This window comes from Arvicola amphibius, chromosome 1, assembly GCF_903992535.2.
Source record: "Arvicola amphibius chromosome 1, mArvAmp1.2, whole genome shotgun sequence".
In the NCBI taxonomy this organism is placed as follows: domain Eukaryota; kingdom Metazoa; phylum Chordata; class Mammalia; order Rodentia; family Cricetidae; genus Arvicola; species Arvicola amphibius.
In genome coordinates this window covers 198,152,796-198,171,003 of record NC_052047.1, presented here as the reverse complement: position 1 = coordinate 198,171,003, position 18,208 = coordinate 198,152,796, and the positions used below count along the sequence as shown (strand labels likewise).

Here is an 18,208-nt window from a genome sequence, read left to right as displayed (position 1 = left end):
CCATTAGATAATACTACCCAATTAATGGAGAATTAAAAACACCAACTGATACCAGCATACATAGTATCCTTCCATTTGTGCTTGGACAAAAGGGTAGGGTGTGAGGCAGACATAAACATATGCATATGTAGAATGTTTCTGGGGAATAAACTCAAGTTGTCCTTGGGAAGAAAAACTGAGACACATGAAGATGTAGGAATGTTCTACCAAGGGCAGGTATTAACTAACTGCATTAAACCTCTTCCTCCTCTTTCATGCCATGGGTGATTTGAACCCAAAACACAAAAGCAGTCGTTATTGGAACACAAGATAAACAAAATGCCCTGAAAGAGATGTGACAGAGGTGTGTGTGTGTGTGTGTGTGTGTGTGTGTGTGTGTTTTAAGACCCGGGTATTATCTGTGGTGACCTTGCATTTGTCCCATCATATCCCAGTACTCAGAGAATGTCATGGTACATACTTCAAGCTCAGACCAAGTGCATTGAAAACATTTATTATGGAAAAGAGGCAAGAGCCAGTGCACACCTCTAGCAAGGGTAAAGAGACTGTAAGGCGTCTTCACTCACAGTGTTGCTGCTACAGAAGTTGTACCTGCGGGGGAAGCAGCAGGCTGGTTTGTCAGTGGTTCCATGGCTTCAGTGAGACTGTCAGACAGTGGTTATCTAGCACCCAGGTTTGCTTCCTCAGACTGAAAAACTGTAGGACCCTTGGCAGGGGCCCAACTGATTCCAACTAGGGATGTTCTCCTTGCAGGGCTGTTCAAATGCTAAAAGTACAGCAGCTACATCACACCAAAACGTGTAAGTCGGGTTTCCTGTTGCTTCTGTCTTCCAGAAGCCAGCAGTGGCCCTGCCAGTGGCCCAGAGCAGGTTTTCTCCTTGAGGTCTACATCTCTCAGTTTTTCTGATTGCTCTCTTTTGAGCTATCCTTTCTTTCTATGTTTGAAATTATTTGGTTCCTGGTTATCTTTAATGTCAACTTGACACACCCTAAATCATCTTAGAAGAGAACCTCAATAGAGGAATCACTGAGATTGGATTGGTCTGTAGGCAACGGTGGAGCACTGTCTTGACTTTTAATTGATTTCGGAGGGCCCAGCCCCCTGTGGGCAAGCACCATTCCTAGACAGGTGGCCTTGCACTGCCCACGAAAACTAACTGAATATAAGCTGGCCTTTGAGCCGTCTAGCAAGAGAATTCTTCATTTCGCTGCGAAGTGAGTTCCTTAGCCAGAGAATGCTGTTTGGGCTAGCAAGAGAGCCTGCCTTCCAGTCCAGCCTCGAATCAGCTGGACTCCCTTCAGTGATGGGCCTGAAGATGTAAGCTAAAATACTCATTTCCCCCATCACCTGGTTGCTTTCGGTTATCACAGCAACAGAGCAGAAACCACAACAGTGGATTCTGTCACAACTCCCACTAAAGTAGATTGTCTTCCCTGAGACCAAGAGCTTTTCTCTGTGAGCCAAACTCATGTCTATATCCCTCCTATGCTAAGTCTCAAAAAACTCCGTTCACACTGAAAACTGCATACTAACTGAAACTAACTCCACCACACTTTCCCTAGATAACTGTCATTGGGAAGAAAATGATCTACCAACCAATGCTTTCCCCTTGATCCTCAGTTTCCACAGTAAACCAGATGGCTGGTGGGGAGGGGATGAAAAGCTGGGTAATTTAATGAGAGAGTGGACAGTGAGCAAATGTCTGGCGGTGTGGGGGACGGATGACTTGGTCATGAAAGAGGACGTGAAAAGGAACGAGGCGTGGATGGGTGGGTAGGTGAGAGACTGGGAGGACAGGTGGAGGCAAAGACAGAGAAGCACATAAACACGACCAGAGAGAAGGAATCTCGGATACGTACTCTTTCCCGTCTTTACCACGTTGTATGGTGATTCGTGAAGCTCCTATCTCAGGACTGGAGAAGTTTAGCTCGTTGTTGTTCCAGAGGAACTTAACCTTCTGGATTTCTCCAACATTGACGTCCACATCAATGTCTTTCACGTGTAAGGTATCTGGTGTGAGGGTGCCTCTGATTGCACAGACAGAAATGTCATGTCAGCCGGATGCATGACTACCTGGGATGATCTTCACCTATCATTTCTAAGTAAAGCGGGTGCTGGCTTTCTGCAAACACCAGGAAGATCTGCAGACACACCCAGGGGCTTCGCAAACAAACATTTCTGGAGAACACACTTAAGAAAAAAAAAAGTCAGTCTTCAGATGTCCATTGTTTTTGTTTGTCCCAAAGAGAAGAAAAGTATTTGGGGTAACTGGGAACTCGAAGTTTGCTACATGGCAAACTGGTGCAGAATCTTTGATGGAAAGATTCATGAAGTTTGGTAAGCACAATTTGTTAATGTCTCCTAAGTTACTCCAGGAGTTGTCAAATAAATTAAACTCACATGTGGAGCCATTAAAATTAGTCCAAAACCTGAATCTAATTTTTACCATCTAAGCTATGTGTTTACTCAGCACATACCCACCGAGCTCTTCATACATCTAGCATAAGCTAGGGGCTGAGGCCATGATAGGAATAAGCTGTGTGCCCCAGGCTTCATTTGTGCCTCTGTGTATATTGGGGTGGGAAGATGAAGGGGGGGTTGTCATATACATGGACCTTGCTCAAAGGAAGAATGAAGATCAAGCTAGGCCTGGTAATGCAGGCCTGTCATTCTAATTATGTATAAGGGCGAGGCAGGAGTTTTTCAAGTTCAAGGACAGCCTGGGCCACTTAGTGAGTCCCTGTCTCAAAACAAACAAATGAACTAAACAGAAACATAAGAAAGAGGCCTGGAGGTACAGCTTCCTGGTGAAGTATTTGCCCAGCCTATAGGAGGCCCTAGGGCCCAACTCTAAGTATTACATTACGTACACACACACACACACACACACACACACACACACACACCGTAGTCCTCTGATAAACAAAAGCAATCAACATGTGATCCGTTTTAAACACCAAGCCCTTTCTCACAGAGCCTCCTCTTTTCATATACAAAGTGGGGTGACTGAGTTAGACAAGGCAATTTCTTCCCAGCTCGGATAGTCTGGGCCTTGGGTTCTGCTCGCAAATACCTGAATTTGCAAAGCGGTAGATAACCGAGACTTTGAGTCACCTCTTAGGGACAATTTCGCTATTGCACTTGCTACAAAACTTACCTGAAAATTTCATACTGTTTAGAGTTTCCGTTACTTCCATACAGAGAGACCAAGATGTACCCCTTCACTTTCTTTGCTCCAGACAGTGTGACTGACACCTTGTATCTCCAACCTGTGCCAAGAAGTATATCGTTTCTACACACTTATCTTGTTGGGAAAAGAAGTGACCCAACTGGAAGCGTTATTTTTCTAAGACTGACTTCCCCTTGGGAATGCGACTGTTTTCTTCCATGGAGTTGACACAAGACCAGATACTGGGCAAGGTAAGGCGACCAAGGGGACAGAAAACACAACAGCTGAGCACAATGCAGTGTCTGCCCTAATGGATGAAGGACAGTCTATTGCTACACACATCCCCAGTGAATACAGGAGAATGTCCCCCTCCTCCATCCTGATTTGTATATTGAGGTCCTGTTTGTGATGGCTAGTTTTGTGTCGACATGACCCAGCTAGAGTTATCTTAAAGGCGGGAACTTCAATTGAGAAAATGCCTCCATAAGATCGGGCTGTAGGCAAGCCTGTAGAACATTTTCTTAATTAGTGATGGGGGTGGGCCACCCCTGGGCTGGTGATTGGTCCTGGGTTCTATAAGAAAGCAAGTTAAGCAAGCCAGTGGGTTGTTGCTGTGACAGACCTGACCATGTGTTTGGGAGGATTGTGGGAGGACTTTCGAACTACGGGCTAGAGGAGTCATGGAGTGTTGGGAGCTCTGTAGGCTGCTCTCTAGGAGCTTGGAAGAGAACACTGAGAGCAGTGCAGATGAGGGGGGCCAGGCTTGTAACGCTTCAGAGGGAAATTTGAGAGTCCCTTAACAATTCTGTTTGCTATTCTGAGTTAAGAATCTGTGGTTCTAGCCGGGCGGTGGTGGCGCACGCCTTTAATCCCAGCACTTGGGAGGCAGAGACAGGCGGATCTCTCTGAGTTTGAGGCCAGCCTGGTCTACAAGAGCTAGTTCCAGGACAGGCTCTAAAAAAGCTGCAGAGAAACCCTGTCTCGAAAAACCAAAAACCAAAAAAAAAAAAAAAAAAAAAAAAAGAATCTGTGGTTCTGGTCAGCTGGGTTGAAGAATCAGCTGTGATTAGCAAGAGTCCAGGATCACTGAAGCAAAACCTTTGATTTACTGGGGTACTCGATGCTGCTTAGCTGGAGCAGAGAAATCAGTGACGATTAAGAAGAGACCAGCATTATTAATAGGAAATATTCGGGGAATTGTTTCCTGAGAGTCAAAACACAGAAGTCGTGTGTGTTCAGAGGTGGCCACGACTGTACCTTGTGCTGACAGGTGAACTTAGTAGTGTAAGAGTCTCCCAGGTGGTACTGGTTTTGAAGGCACAAAGGAATCCTGGAGAGGCTTGGAAGGAGTCACAGAGGCTTGGCACTGTGAGAGCCCAGAAGAAGGCACTGGGGAAGGGGCAACAGGAGTATCAGTGAAGCCCCAGGATTGTAGGGGTCACGGAGAGAGAGCCTATGAGAAGCCACTGGGGAAAGTGCAGCCTAGTTGCAGCAGAGGACCCAGCATTTTGGGGATGCTACTACTGCAGGATGACTGCTAAGTGCAGCAACCGTGGAGTGATGCCAGACTGAGTCTAGAAGACAAGCTGCGTGTGCTGCAGGGGATGGAGGCTGAGCAGTGACCCAAGCCCCTTGGAGGAGCCCAGAAGATCATGAGTGAACCCTAGATGATTGGACATTGAGTTTTTACACTGTGGGAGTTTGGTTTGCCTAGGTTCTTCCTTCTGGAAGAATTTATTTTTGATTTTTCAGGGGCCTATGGTTGAGAGACTTTTAATTTTAAAAGCCTTTAGGTTTTGAAAGAGACTATTTTAAAGAGACTGGATTTTTGGGTGTTTTAATTGTTATAAAGACTGTGGGACTTTTAAAATTTTGGAATGTCTATATTGTAATGTTGATATTAATGTGTGACCTTGGCAAAGAACAAGAAAGGAAAGGGTGTGGCTTAACAGTGGTGTGTTTGTGTGTCAAGCTGACAAGGGGTCAACAGAGCTGTCTAGTTGTGTCAGCTTGACACCAGCTAGTGTGGTGGCTATCTTTAGGACTCATGCTACAAACTGAGCTATCTGAAAGGAGGGAACCTCAGTTGAGAAAATGCCTCCATAAATTTGTAATCTGTAGTGACTGATTAATTGGTTAATTAATCAGCCCATTGTGGGTGGTGTCATCCCTGAACTGGTGGTCCTGGGTTCTTCTATAAGAAAGCAGGCTGAGCAAGCCAGGGAACTAAGCCAGTCAGCAGCCCCCATCCACGTCCTCTGCATCAGCTCCTGTCTCCAGGTCCTTGCCCTGTCTTAGTTCCTGTCCTGACTTCCTTCAGTAATGAACTGATACCTGGAAGTCTAAGCCAAATAAACCCTTTCCTCCCCAGCTTGCTTAGGTCATGGTGTTCATCACAGCAACAGGAACCCTAACTGGGACTAATGATGCCATAGTGTTAGGGGAGGGGACCTTGGGAGATAAGTCTTGAGAGTAGAAGCCCACGGATGAGATTAAAGGGACTTCAGGTGGCTCTGCGGCCCTCTGTGCACTGCTCATGGGCAGGATACAATAGGAAGATGCCTGTGTGCAGAACCTGATTGTGCTACCGTGCTGACTTCACTTCAGCCTGCAGGACCTTGGGGGGAATAGATAGGTTTAAAAGTTCTCAGTCTACAAGAGTGCTTCTGTAGCTGCCTGAACTGGCTAAGGCTTGGTTGCAGGTGGCTTGTTATTCGTGGTATTTGATCATCTTCTTTTCCAATTGGTCAACACTTACATTTTCTTCTCAATCTTTTGATTAAAAGCAATCCTATGCGTAAGACTCTTTGGCCCTTCTGTGTTTCTGTAGAATGTTCTGGGAAGTAGAGTGACAGTGTCAAGAGAATGTGTGTGTGTAGATATTTTATAGGTACTAATGAGTATTCTTTTTATGATAAAGGTGGGATTGCATGAAATAATGTAAGTGTATACTATATAATCATTTAAATTTAAAGCTGCCACAGAAAAGGCTTTTCCATCAGTTTGATCTTGTGTTTTCTAATGAGAATTTGGGCAAAGTGACACCCGCAACGATGGAGTGTTGTGTGTACATGCATGCGTGTTTGTTTGCGTGCGTGTTTGTATGCATTGCGTGTTTGTATGCATGCGTGTTTGTTTGCGTGCGTGTTTGTATGCATTGTGTGTTTGTATGCATGCGTGTTTGCATGCATTGCGTGCGAGTATATGTGTGAGTGTGTGGTAGGTATCAGAGGGTGGTCAACTCTGATTTTTCTGATTTACAGTCACATTGCCTCAGTTGCCCTCTTCTTGCATCAGTCCGCCCATCTTCTCTGTCATGAGGAGGTGGACATGTGGCTCAGGCCCCCTCCCCCGCTCTTTCCTCTAGTTCCCCTGGGAGTTATTGGCTAAAGGAGTGACTATGAGCCCCGAGGCATGGGCTCTTCTGCCACCCTTACATTACAGCTTGAGCTGGTAACAGCTGAGTTTTTGTCAATTAATACCAAGGGGCTTCACTAACAGAGTTCAGGTGCTTTTAAAATTATTTTTTAGGAAATTTTAAGTGAAATGGGAACTTACGAGCAAAGTCTTCAGTATCTCCTGTGTTCAGAAAGAATGTTTGTTCCACGGCAGCTGTTTTCCCCTTAAATTGATCAGCATAGTGTCCCATTTGGGGGCACCCTTCATCTGGACAAGGGAAGCAGCCATTCTAGTGGGGAGAGATCATTTGTTAGCAGGAGATTTTGCCTAGATCACCCTTCTTCCCTCCCTCCCTCCTTTCTTCTCTCTCCTCTCTCTCTTCCTCTTTCTCTCTCTCTCTCTCATCTCTCTCTTCTTTGTTCTTATCGTCCTCTCTCTCTCTCTCCTTCCCTCCTTTCCTTCCTCTCTTCTTCCTTTCTTCCCTCTCTTCCTTTCTTCCCTCTCTTCCTCCCTCCCTCCCTCCTTACCTTTCTTCCTTCCTTTCCTACTATTTAACTACTAATTATTGATGTATCTTTTATCTGTTGCTATTTTCATTTTTATTTCTATTCATCCTTCTGCTTACCCATCTTTTATTCACCTTCTTGGTTACTCTTCATCCTACTAGCTCAAACATGCCTGGATTTATTTATCTATACCTCCTTGGGCCCATGGATCCATGCATTCATCCTCAGAATTGTACATGGGATTGCTCTTGATCATGCAGAAGACCCAAATGTGCACCTTGGAAACTTATAGCTGGGAGACAGTCATATAGGAAAAAGTAAAATAGATAGGAAGGGAACTGTGAGGTAAGCCTCCAGGGAGAAGTCAGTTGGGAAGACAACAAGTTACTTCCAGAGAAAAACGAGGATCTGGGCCAGGCATGGTGATACACATGCCTTTAATCCCAGCACTACAGAGGTGGTTGCAGTCAGATCTCTGAACTCGAGGTCAGCCTGGTCTATATATTGACTTCCAGAACAACCAGAGCAAATAGAGAGACCCTGTCTCAAAATCACAAAACAAAACAAAAAAAGAATGAAAGAAAAATGAGGATCCTTAATCACTTGCACTTCACTGTGAATGATTTTACTCGCTTCAATCCCACCCAGTGCTCCTTAGACAGCTGCTCACTCACAGGGCCTTCCAATCAGATGAGCGCTGTCTTTGTTCTCTGACCTTATGCCTTACCCCAAATACATGGTTTAAGATTTGCAAAGAGCCAGATGGATGCTGGAGGCAGTGTGACTGCCCAGTCCCCGGCAGTAACCAATGCAGGCAAGGCCACTCACTAAGTAATCACAGACCATGATGATCAGATATGAGATCCTTTTCACCCTGATACATCTCAGGATGTCAAAGTCAACGTTTTAGAAAAAAAGAATTTAAATATATTTTTCTTGATAAAGATATTTTTTTTTAAAAAACCAGAGTTTTGCAATTCTTGATATAATAAGTGATTTAAGTGAAGAGCATCAACAAAACTTTTTTTTTTTTTTTTTGCCGAGTTTACTGCTGAAAACAGGGATTCCTAAAAGGTCATCTAGAACTAGTTACTGTGTTTATAACAGAGATCTAGCAGACGTGAGATTACTGGGTAATCAACTTCAGCTACCAAACACTGGAGGAAGCACTGGGGAACGGATGCTCCTGGTTGTGATGCACTAAGAAGGGACCATCTCGACCACAGAACCAGAAAGGAACAGGCAACTTCAGAGCATGGAGCATTCTCCAACCCCCCTGTCTGAATCCTTGGAACTAACTGCATCCAGGGAGACTAAGGGAAGATGGTGAACTGTACAGGATCAGAGGGGAAGGAGACATGCAATGCAGAAAGAAAAGGGGGATGGGGGAGGAAAGACAGAGGGAAGAGGGAAGAAGGAGAGACGGGAAGGAGCGGAGGAGAGTCAGGGAGGAGGGGAGGAAAAATGGGGTGAAGGAAGTAGGAAGATGGAAGGAATAGGAGGGTGGCCTTGTTCTCGAGGACGGATGCCGAAGGACCTCTGAGTGCAGTGCCCTCATATTTCCGATTCTCTTTCACACGGCACAGAACACACATACATGCTAGTGTGTGAAACATGAGCAATCGGCATGTGTAAGTGACAGATGTGCTGGGCACTTTTGTGCTCCTCTGTCAACCTGCTTGTTGACTGGGAGTTTTCTCAATGAGAATCTGGGGACTGTGGGGAGGTCCAGCGAGACCAGCAATGTGGTCTCTTCTCCAGTCCACTTCCCTGCTGGAGGAAGACATCTGTGGAGTCGATGGCATCTTTTTATTATTTATATCACAGAGACAAACACGACCAGCAGGGCCACCAGGCTCGTCTCCGGGGGTCCTGGAGTGACCTACCTGCTGGAACTCCTCATAGGAGCTGCAGGGGAACCCCAGGAAGCCATCCCGGTGGAGGATGCTGCTGTTGTAGTACATGAAGCTCCGCAGGTGGTTGCAGGCTACAGAGTTTTGAATTCCTGAGAAAACCAAGGCCACAGGAATGAGAGAAGGGCCTTCACCTTCAAAGGTCAACCATTCCGAACGAGCCACCACCCCTCAAAACTCAGGGCCAGGCAACTGCTGGGAGTGACAGGTCCTAGAAGCACGCTTGTTAAATGTGTGTGACTTGGGTGAAATGACCGAAGGATGGGGGAGCCGACGGGCAGAGAGAGGAAGAGACAGACAGACACACAGAAAAAAAAAAAAAAGGCACAGACAAGTCTGCGTATACATGGAAAGAGAAAACAGAACAACCCATTAAAAAAGCTTTTAAAGACTTAGCTTTTAAAAACAGAACACGCGTATAGGTACACAAGTAGGGAGAAGAGAGACAGAGATAGTCAACAGGTGATCTTCATTACCCGCAAATGCTACACCCTTGGGTTCAGCCAACCATGACTGGACCATGCTGCTAGGTCTATGATGGTTATGTTTGTACCAAGCAGGTGCTGATTTCTGGTCAGCATTCCCAGAATGCCACTGCATAGCAGCCATGAGGGTGTTCAACCTTTCCTGGGGGCCAACCATTCTCAGGTCTCACCATTAAGGCTGAGTTAGGCTGGGTGACCCCTTCTCTAAGCCGGCCCAAGTTCGAGTGATCCCTCCTACTTTGACCAATGATGCTTTGTTGGGAAAATCACTTTTCATTTCTCCAGTTACTTAACATAAAACTTCCCATGGAGGAATCTAACAGGACCATTATGGGAGTCCCTCATCATGAAAGGACCTTTGTGGGTGGGGTAGCTTTGCCCTCTCGGCTCCTAGCCCTGCCTGCTGTGCTTATAGCCCATCATCCTGTTCAGAGTGCTCACACCAGTGCCCCTCAGTAGACAACAGAACCTGCTTTAAACTTAATTGTTTCTTTCATCCAAAATTGCTGCTCAGGGATCCCATAATAGAGGAGAAAGTGTTTTCAATTGTTCCCTGTGCCCAGTGCCTGTGTGACTTGCGTGGCATACAATAGAAACACACACCAGTGCTCATGACTGGTTCACTCTAAATTGCCTCTTTAATTAAACCTGGGTTCTCTGCTATTGTGTGTGCTCTGCTCGTCACTTCTGGAATGGGGCACCTATTATTATGGCTCAGGCTTCTTTAGGGGGAGAACAGCCAGTCCCCCATGAGTTACCAGGTAAGGGGCCAAGAGGTCAAAAGCTCTGTTTATTTCTCACAAGGTGCTGGATGTCACTTTATCCAGACTACTTGCACAAGGTACATTAAGAGACGACCACAGAACCCTCAAAAGCATATGCTTCCTGCTTGCTTCAGGTCAGGGCCAGGTACTGGTTTGATGGGGTCAGGGTTCACTAAGACCCAGCCACATGGAGCTTCCAGTTAAGAAAAATAATGACAAAAATAATTACTGACCCCAACACCCCTCCCTCAGAGGGGATAGTGATTCTGGTCTCAGGAGAAGGGCAAAGAGAACCAGCAGCATTCATATTAATGGCTCTGGGATGTCGCTTATGATTAAGGGTGTAAGTCCTGCTCACCAGATGAGCACAATTACACACAGGCTTCAGGAGGCCATACTGTGGCTAGCAGTTCAGGCCTCCCTGCCCATGAACACCCCCAGTTCCTCAGGGTGCATCTTCTTCTAGCCAGGTACCTCAGTCTCCGACCTGACACAGCCAATAACAAGAAAGGCAGAACCTCCACCACCTGTGGGTGCTCTGCCGTCCTTCAAGGAGCAGGAACTGAGGACGTGATGGGGGTGGGGCTAAGCCAGAGCTGGGTGTTTGCCACTGTGTCCACCTTATCCTGGTAATCTGACAACTGAGATATGAGCTCAGAGCCTTCCAGTAAGAAGCCAGGCTTATATATAGCATAGCCTTGAACAAAGTATGTAGATTTCCAGACACCGTGCGCCTGCATGTGTGATGCAGGGCCAAATATCTCACAGTGTTATGAACGCCTGACTCGGAGCAAGCCCATGACAGACGGCAGCAGGGTGATCACTATGGTGGTCAGACTCATACATTCTGCTTCCATCCCCAACTCGTCAGTTACCCCCTTGGTGTGGGAGGTCCTTCTGTCTGTGTGTTGCTTTTATTGGTTAATGAATAAAGAACTGCTTTGAGCCAATGGCAGGGAATAACAGAACTAGCCAGGAAAGTTAGGCTGTATGCTGGGAGGAAGAAGGGCGGAGTCAGAGAGAAGCAATGGAGCCCCTGGAGACAGATGCTGGGAACTTTAGCTGGTAAGCCACAGCCATGTGGTGATATTCAGAATAATAGAGATGGGTTAGTTTAGGATATGAGTTTATCCAGAAATACACTTAAGCTATTGGCCAAACAGTATTGCAAATAATATGGTTTTCTGAGTGGTTATTTCACAGTTGGGCAGCCCGGACGAACAAGCAGCTCCTTCTAACACCCCCTCAGTTCATTCATACACCTACCTTGCCATATTCCGTTTATATCAAGAATGGTGGAAAGGGTGTTTTTCTTACATCCAGGCATTTCCTTCCCTCCGTTTGGAAAGAAATCCAGATGGCCCACCTTCTGGCTCATCCCAAAACCTGAAACATTTGAAGCATAAGTGAGCAGGGGTGTACACGGTCCCAAAGTTACATCTGGCCTCAGTGAGGCCATCAGTCCATTCAAACAGAAGCACAGGTCTTGGCAATTTTCTCCTTCGCCACATCAATTCTCTCTGCAGACAGTTCTCAGGAGGGCAATTGGCAGGGCAAGGAGGAAGGAACAACACAGGAGGCGAGGAGGGAGAGGATGAGCTGTGTGTGTGTGTGTATCTATATGTGTATATGCCCATCTGTCTACTCTGGAGAGGCCCTGGACAATATTGGTAAGTCCAAGATCAGAAGGAACCAGTTAGCATGTATGTAGTAGCATGTATATTACATTATTTGTTTAAATATTTGGTTTCTGCATTATATATGTATATTATATGTATGTTGAGTGTCCGTGTGTGGATACATGCACTCGAGTGCAGGTGCCCTCAGAAGTCAGAGGCAGTTACTTCCTCGAGGTAGAGTTACAGACCACTGTGAGCTACCGAGCATGACCCCTAGGAACCAGACTCAGGTCTTCTGCTAGGGTGGTACGTCCTTGCAACACTAAGCAACCCCCTCTCCCTCACTGTAGTGTCTTATGCTTGTGATAACGGTGAGCCTATGGTAGAAATTCTCTAAAACTGAACACTATCTCAAATCTTCTAGACGGTATTGCTATCGTAAAGCTGCAGAGTTTCTTTGAGAAGGCGCATTAGACTTTGGAGGTGCACAGACCCTGGTTCCGCTGATCATCTAGCTGAATTATTCAGTCTCAGTGAGTCTTCTCAGCTGTGAGGCGGTGATAATGTCCCTTTCACGGTGCTGCATCATAAGCTGTGGTGTGCACGATGCTCAGGGCAGCACACGCTAGGTACTCCGTAAATGCTATCTCTGTCATCGTCTTGGTCCCTGTTGCTAAAGCACACCCTGTGTGTTTCCTGAATAGTTATCTGATGCAAAGCACTGATTTTAGAAGCATTAAACACAACAACGATGTAGTTCCAACAGGACAAACTGTAACCAAAGCTTTGGCAATTTTTTTTTAAATAAAAAATGAAGTCTAAAAACTTTTCAGTCAGGTCAAGTGAAAACATGTACTACTTTGGATGTAGGGAGAGATGCAGGGATGGATGTGTCATCACCTCCCTAGGCTATAGAAGGGTTTTTGGTCCAGCCTGGGGTCACAGGCTCCATAGCAGCATCATTGTACTGGGTGATTGTTGTGGCTGGTATCCATCGTTACTGATTGGGGCCTAAGGTGCATTGTAGTTAATCATGCTGAATCTTCTCTCTGCAGCTGTGTGGGTGGTCAGTTGGGGTGTCACCTGGACTTGATGACATCAGTCATTGGGAGTGAAGAACTCACCTAAGTTGGGAATCATGGGGTTACTATCTGTGTGAATCACATCTACAAACATGGCATCCGATGGGTCCAGCCGGACTTCCTCTGGCAGGCCTTGGAAACAGGGCTCCGCAGGGTCCAGTCCTGAAGGGTAGAACGGCGGCAGAACAATCATACCCCACAAAAGAGAAGCTCCACAGACTGAGGTAAGGATGCCAGGGAAAGAAAGCCCTCCATACCCCAGCTGTCACCGTTCTGGGAGACTGCAGTTCCTGGTCTACTTGAGAGAAAGAAGTGAGGGCAGACAGTGGGGAGCAGGAGGGCTGCCTAGAGCAGGCTTAGAAACTCCTAGGTTAGCTCCAGGGAGGATCTGGGTGGGACACTTGTCCCTCTCGCTTCCCGAGATCACAAGCCCCATGGCCTTGCTCAGCTGTTCCCTAGTCCCTGGGACCCATGCCACTCCCCAGTTTTTGACCCTTTGACACATTCTTCCTTTATTTAACCCTTTCTTCACTAAAGCCTCGGCCCAAATACAGCTTCCGCATGGAAACTTTCATTTCTCCTCGGGTCCTAGACACGGCATTGTTTTGTGGTCGTAAATTCTGCTTTGAAGTTTGTCTACTTCTTTTTCTTCTACACGCTGGCTGGGTCTGTGGGTTTCCCAAAACAGAATCTGTGCCCAGCATTTTCAGAGAGGAGCGGAGATGAGGAGAAGGTAGGATATCTCTGTTCAAGTGTCTGCCCCCATCCAGAGAGTGAGAATAAGCCACTCATCCCTTTTACGGGTTTATTATGAAAATCCCATGAAAAGATGGAACAGACAGGCCCCTCCAAACTGACAATGTCTGCGGGATTATAAAAAACACCATACCTGTCCTTCAATCTAGTGCCCTGAGGGGGGGGAGGGGGCAGGTTTAGCAGGTACAAAAGGAAGAGCTGTTTCAGCTGTCCTGTGCTCGCGAACGCTGTTTCCTTCATTCACCAAGCATTTCCTAAGTGATTTGTTTCTAACTGCCTGTGACTGACTGAGCAAAAACATTCAAGGAGTGAGTGGAACAGATATATTTTAAAAAATCATTTCTACCAGTAATGTCCCCGAAGTTAGTTTTCATAAGCCTGAACCTGGTTATATTTTTCTTGTTTTGGAAACACATTTTTATCAATGACTGTGGATTTTCTAATAGGCATTAAAAAACAAGGCCAAATCTTTTTGAGTCAGGATATCACTTAATGTCAGGAAAGCAGGAGAGGCATCCTCTGCCGTGGGCCGGGCACTGGTAGAGGCTTCCCCTACTTAACTTCCTGGCCCTCCCACCCCAGACTGGCTCTCAGGACTCCTACCTGTGATCCTGCCCAAGCGACCCTCAAGTCTCCTGCCTGCTTCCCCAGCCACGTGTGATCCCAGACTGTGGCCGATGAGGTGCACATTCTCTGGGCTGTACTTCAGCTCTGTCTGTGGAAAGAGTAAGCATTAGGTTTCCGAGAACCACGTGGGAACGAGAAGGTTGGGGAGTAGAGGCTGGTCTTTTCCAGAGGATTGGGCTCTTAGGAACTGGAGACTTCAGGGGACTGAGCCTTCCATCAGGGACTGCTTGACCGGGTCATTCTGCAGTCTGGTAGGCCCTTGGGGAAGGTTCTCTGCTCTTGCGTGCGCGGCAACAGTGCTGCCCAGTGGCCACCACACTAACTGCAGGCCGCCTCTCAGGCTGCTGCTGCCACCTGGTGCCGCCAGGGAGGACTTCGCCCTGGTTATAGAGGACTGGGCGCAGCGAAAGCGGAACTTGGACCTTCTGGAATTTACAGCAGGGAAGAGAGGGAGCCAAGAGTAAGTCCCCACCCCACCCCTTTCCCATATAAAGCGTGAAACCCAAAAGCTTTCTTACACTGTCCCGGCCTGCTTTCAGTTCCCAGAACAGCTTGCAAGGAAAGCCTTTGGTCAAAAGGGGAAACTGAGGCTCCCAGGTCCACAGCTCGGGCACTGTGGACAGTCAGCAGGGAGGAAGGTTGTTGCTTCACCTCAGGAGGGGCGCTGAGAATTTGGTTTGCTTGATCTGCCGCCCCAGCCCTGCACTTGGTCCCTAGCAACCGCGGTGTACAAAGTGGTACTTCTCCGCCCCTCTCTAGCCCCGCCCCTCTCAAGTCCTGCTTGTACCTAACTCTGCCCTTCTAACTCTCCCCCAGACTTGTCCCAAGGGGACCTTACCGACAGTACTTGTACTAAGTAAGCAATCTCAGCGCCCACAACCCGAGTGTTGTAGGCGGCTTGGGTGTATTCGGCCTTGGCCCCGTGCCTCCAATCGACGCAAATACAGTTCACTTTCTCCACTTGAAACATACTCTAGGGGAAAGAAAGAAATAGAGAGAACAGGCCAGGTCGCACATCCCGGAGACAGGAATTCACCTCCATAAAGCACTTGGTTCTTGCCCGCATCTCAGTTTTCCGCCTGCCTATCACAGTTGACCCTGAGGGTCGCGCTGTGAACCTGGGTATGCTCATCTTACTTAAAAGATGTGGAAACTGAGTCCCGAGGGGATGAGTTCCTAGTCTCGGGGCTCAAAGTCAGGTCCAAATAAACGACCTGGTCAGAGAAAAACAAATTCTTAGGCTGTGAAACTCACCACGCATTTCATCGGGTACACTAGACCATCTCAAAGGCTCTAAGCCTGCATGTGGCCAGGGGCACAGACACAGACCGTGTCTGTAACCACAGAACATTCCGTGAGCTACTGGAGCTTAAGAGGACAATATGTTTGTTCGAGTCAATGCTGCACACGAGTCAAGACAGAATATCAGCTAGTGTGTGGAGTGCACTAGCAACCGTGGGAGAGCGCGGCAGTGGCATTGGAGGCCTGAGAGGCACCGAGAGTGGGGTTCGGGGGAGGAGGACGGATCATCACCTTGCATATGTCAACCGGCCAGCTACCCTCTCCCTTGTCTGTGAATCCATGGATGACTAAACGTGTCTTGCGGTCCAGTTGGAAGTTGGAAGTCTTAATGGTGGCTGGGTCAGTGGCAGAGATCACCTGGTTTAATTAGACAAGATGAGTTTGGCTGTTGGCCTGGCCCATACTGACAGACAAACAGACCAATGAGACAGAGATCCCAGGCTCAGAACCACTGAGCTGAGTCCCGTAAATCCAGAAAGTACAAGCTCACCGACTTCCTGTTTTCCTGAACCTTGAACCTAATTCTAAGTGTTTCTGTTAAGCGTGGCTCAGACAAGATGCTACAATGGGATTAGCAGTAGCTGTGACTCAGTTCCTCAATTAAAGTCACAGGTATCTTCATGCTACTTGGTAGCTGTAAATACCTCAAAGGGTCATTTGTAATTATTACCACTTAGTTACAGGAGTTTTTAGATCAATCTTTAATGAGATGATAAAATAGCATATTTAATAGTATGCTTCTTATTTTCTGTTTTTTCATATTCTGATAATTGTTTTCAATCAAATTGATTTCCTTTGCAGCCCATTAAATTTTGTATCATCTGTTTGGAATATTATCCCGAGAAGGGCCTTTAGGCTTCCTCCGGTAGCTAAATAGATTCCTGGCACAGGGAAGGTAGAAAATTCTTGACTGGACGTCACAAGCCTGAACTCCAGTTCTGGGGAGCCTGATACTTTAGAGCAGACTCCCCCATGCCCACAGACTTTCTTAGGACCCTTCTGCCAGCACATGCTAGAAGGATAGGATATTAAAGACAGTAATGGCTGCTGTGGTCTACACAGCTTCCCAGATGGAGGAACGAAGTCCTAGAGTGGGTGGCCCAGGTACCTAGAGGCAGACCCGAATGCTAGGGACCAAAGCTTGAACTACTTGAACTCATACCAAAGTCATCATTGAAAACCTCTGTGGCCACCTGACCACCTGGGGCAGGCCTGTTCTGAAAGTCACCCCAGGGATCTCGTATTTTCAAATCCTTTGTGGTTAATAGTTCTCTGTCCTTTCCCTTCTTGTGGATTCTTGCTTTGTGTATGTTATTGCTCCATTGCCGTGATGAGAAAGTGATGGAGGATGTAGTTGGGTTATCCATTTATTCTCCATAAATGTCACCATTGCTTGTCTTGGGACACAGTCCTAGGGTGGACCTGGAGACCCATACACTAATATGTAACTGTGTGTACATTTTTGGATTTTATTCCTATATTCTCTCTGATGCTCAGGGGTAATGACTCTTAGAATCAGGAACCCCCACATCGGAGAACTGTTCCAAAGTGCCAATTCTGCCCTAGCTAGCTACTCAAGGGCCCCAGCATGTGGTCCAAACTGACTGTCATCCAGCTCAGCCACCCTATGCCCACACTTACTTGGTAGTTGTTTGGATTTTCATTTGTGTACAGAAGAAATTTGGTATCGATGTCCTCTGGGGACCAAGGTAGTGCCTTCGAAGGCCGCTGAATCATCCCTGCCCATGGCTTCTCATTGGAAAAGCAGCCCAGATGTCCATAGCAAACCTCTTTCCCTGGTGCAGGAAGAGTCACAAACAGGACAGGCATGAGGTTCCGGAAAGACATAATGTCATCTGTCACAGGAAGGGTGGACCCTGGCCAGACTGGTCATCTTGTTAGGTACCAGAACTCCTGTGCCTGTAAGAGACGTCTGGATGTGGGTGCATCTGACAAATTCACACTTCCAGGCTTCCCCCTCAGAGAGTCTGACGTTAAGGGTCCTAGGTTGACCCTACTACAGAATATTTAATAAGCACTCTTACCAGGCAAATCCAAGACACAGTTACCTGTAACAAAGCAGCCCTGGAAGCTGCTACTGAGCACAAGTCACGCCACTCTTAATGTTAAGTACCTATGACATGACGTGCCTAGGCCCACTAGCTCAGGCATGCCATTAGTCTTCTCAGTTTCCACCGTCACCTTTTTCTCTCCAGGGATGGCGACAGCATCCTCACCTGTGACGGTGGCCACCAGAAGGCTGACGGTCCAGCAGAGCAACATCTCCACCGATGGAAACAGGTATCTACTGACACCCATAGGCACAGGGATGAGGCCAGCAGGGGCAGGGCTCAAAGAGGTGGCACCTCTCAAGTGTATCTGGGAAGGTGACCCACTAGAAGCCCAGCAGCCTGGACTATATAGATGAAGATACTTCTGGAGGGCGGGACCAGAGGCTGAGGCCTCCCAGGGTATAGTGAGCCAGACAGCACCACCCTGGGAGCTTGGGCCGAGTCTTCTCTTGAAGCCACCTCCCTTTTGGCGCTAATCCCCACTTCTGTCCTTGTTCGGGTGGCACAGTGACT

At 47.2% G+C, this 18,208-nt stretch overlaps 1 protein-coding gene across 1 annotated transcript; it reads right to left on the bottom strand.

Moving 5' to 3' along the window:
- Nucleotides 1–484: 484 nt before the first annotated feature.
- Nucleotides 485–17,942, bottom strand: LOC119822998 (pancreatic lipase-related protein 2-like). Its single transcript, XM_038342731.1, has 12 exons — nt 17,861–17,942; nt 17,265–17,419; nt 15,855–15,980; nt 15,160–15,294; nt 14,298–14,409; nt 12,981–13,100; nt 11,504–11,623; nt 8,962–9,080; nt 6,729–6,858; nt 3,159–3,270; nt 1,861–2,028; nt 485–591 (listed from the first exon to the last, which is right to left on the bottom strand). Exons 1-12 carry the CDS (start codon nt 17,940–17,942, stop codon nt 528–530), a joined length of 1,443 nt encoding a protein of 480 aa, XP_038198659.1. The 3' UTR covers nt 485–527.
- Nucleotides 17,943–18,208: the final 266 nt, after the last annotated feature.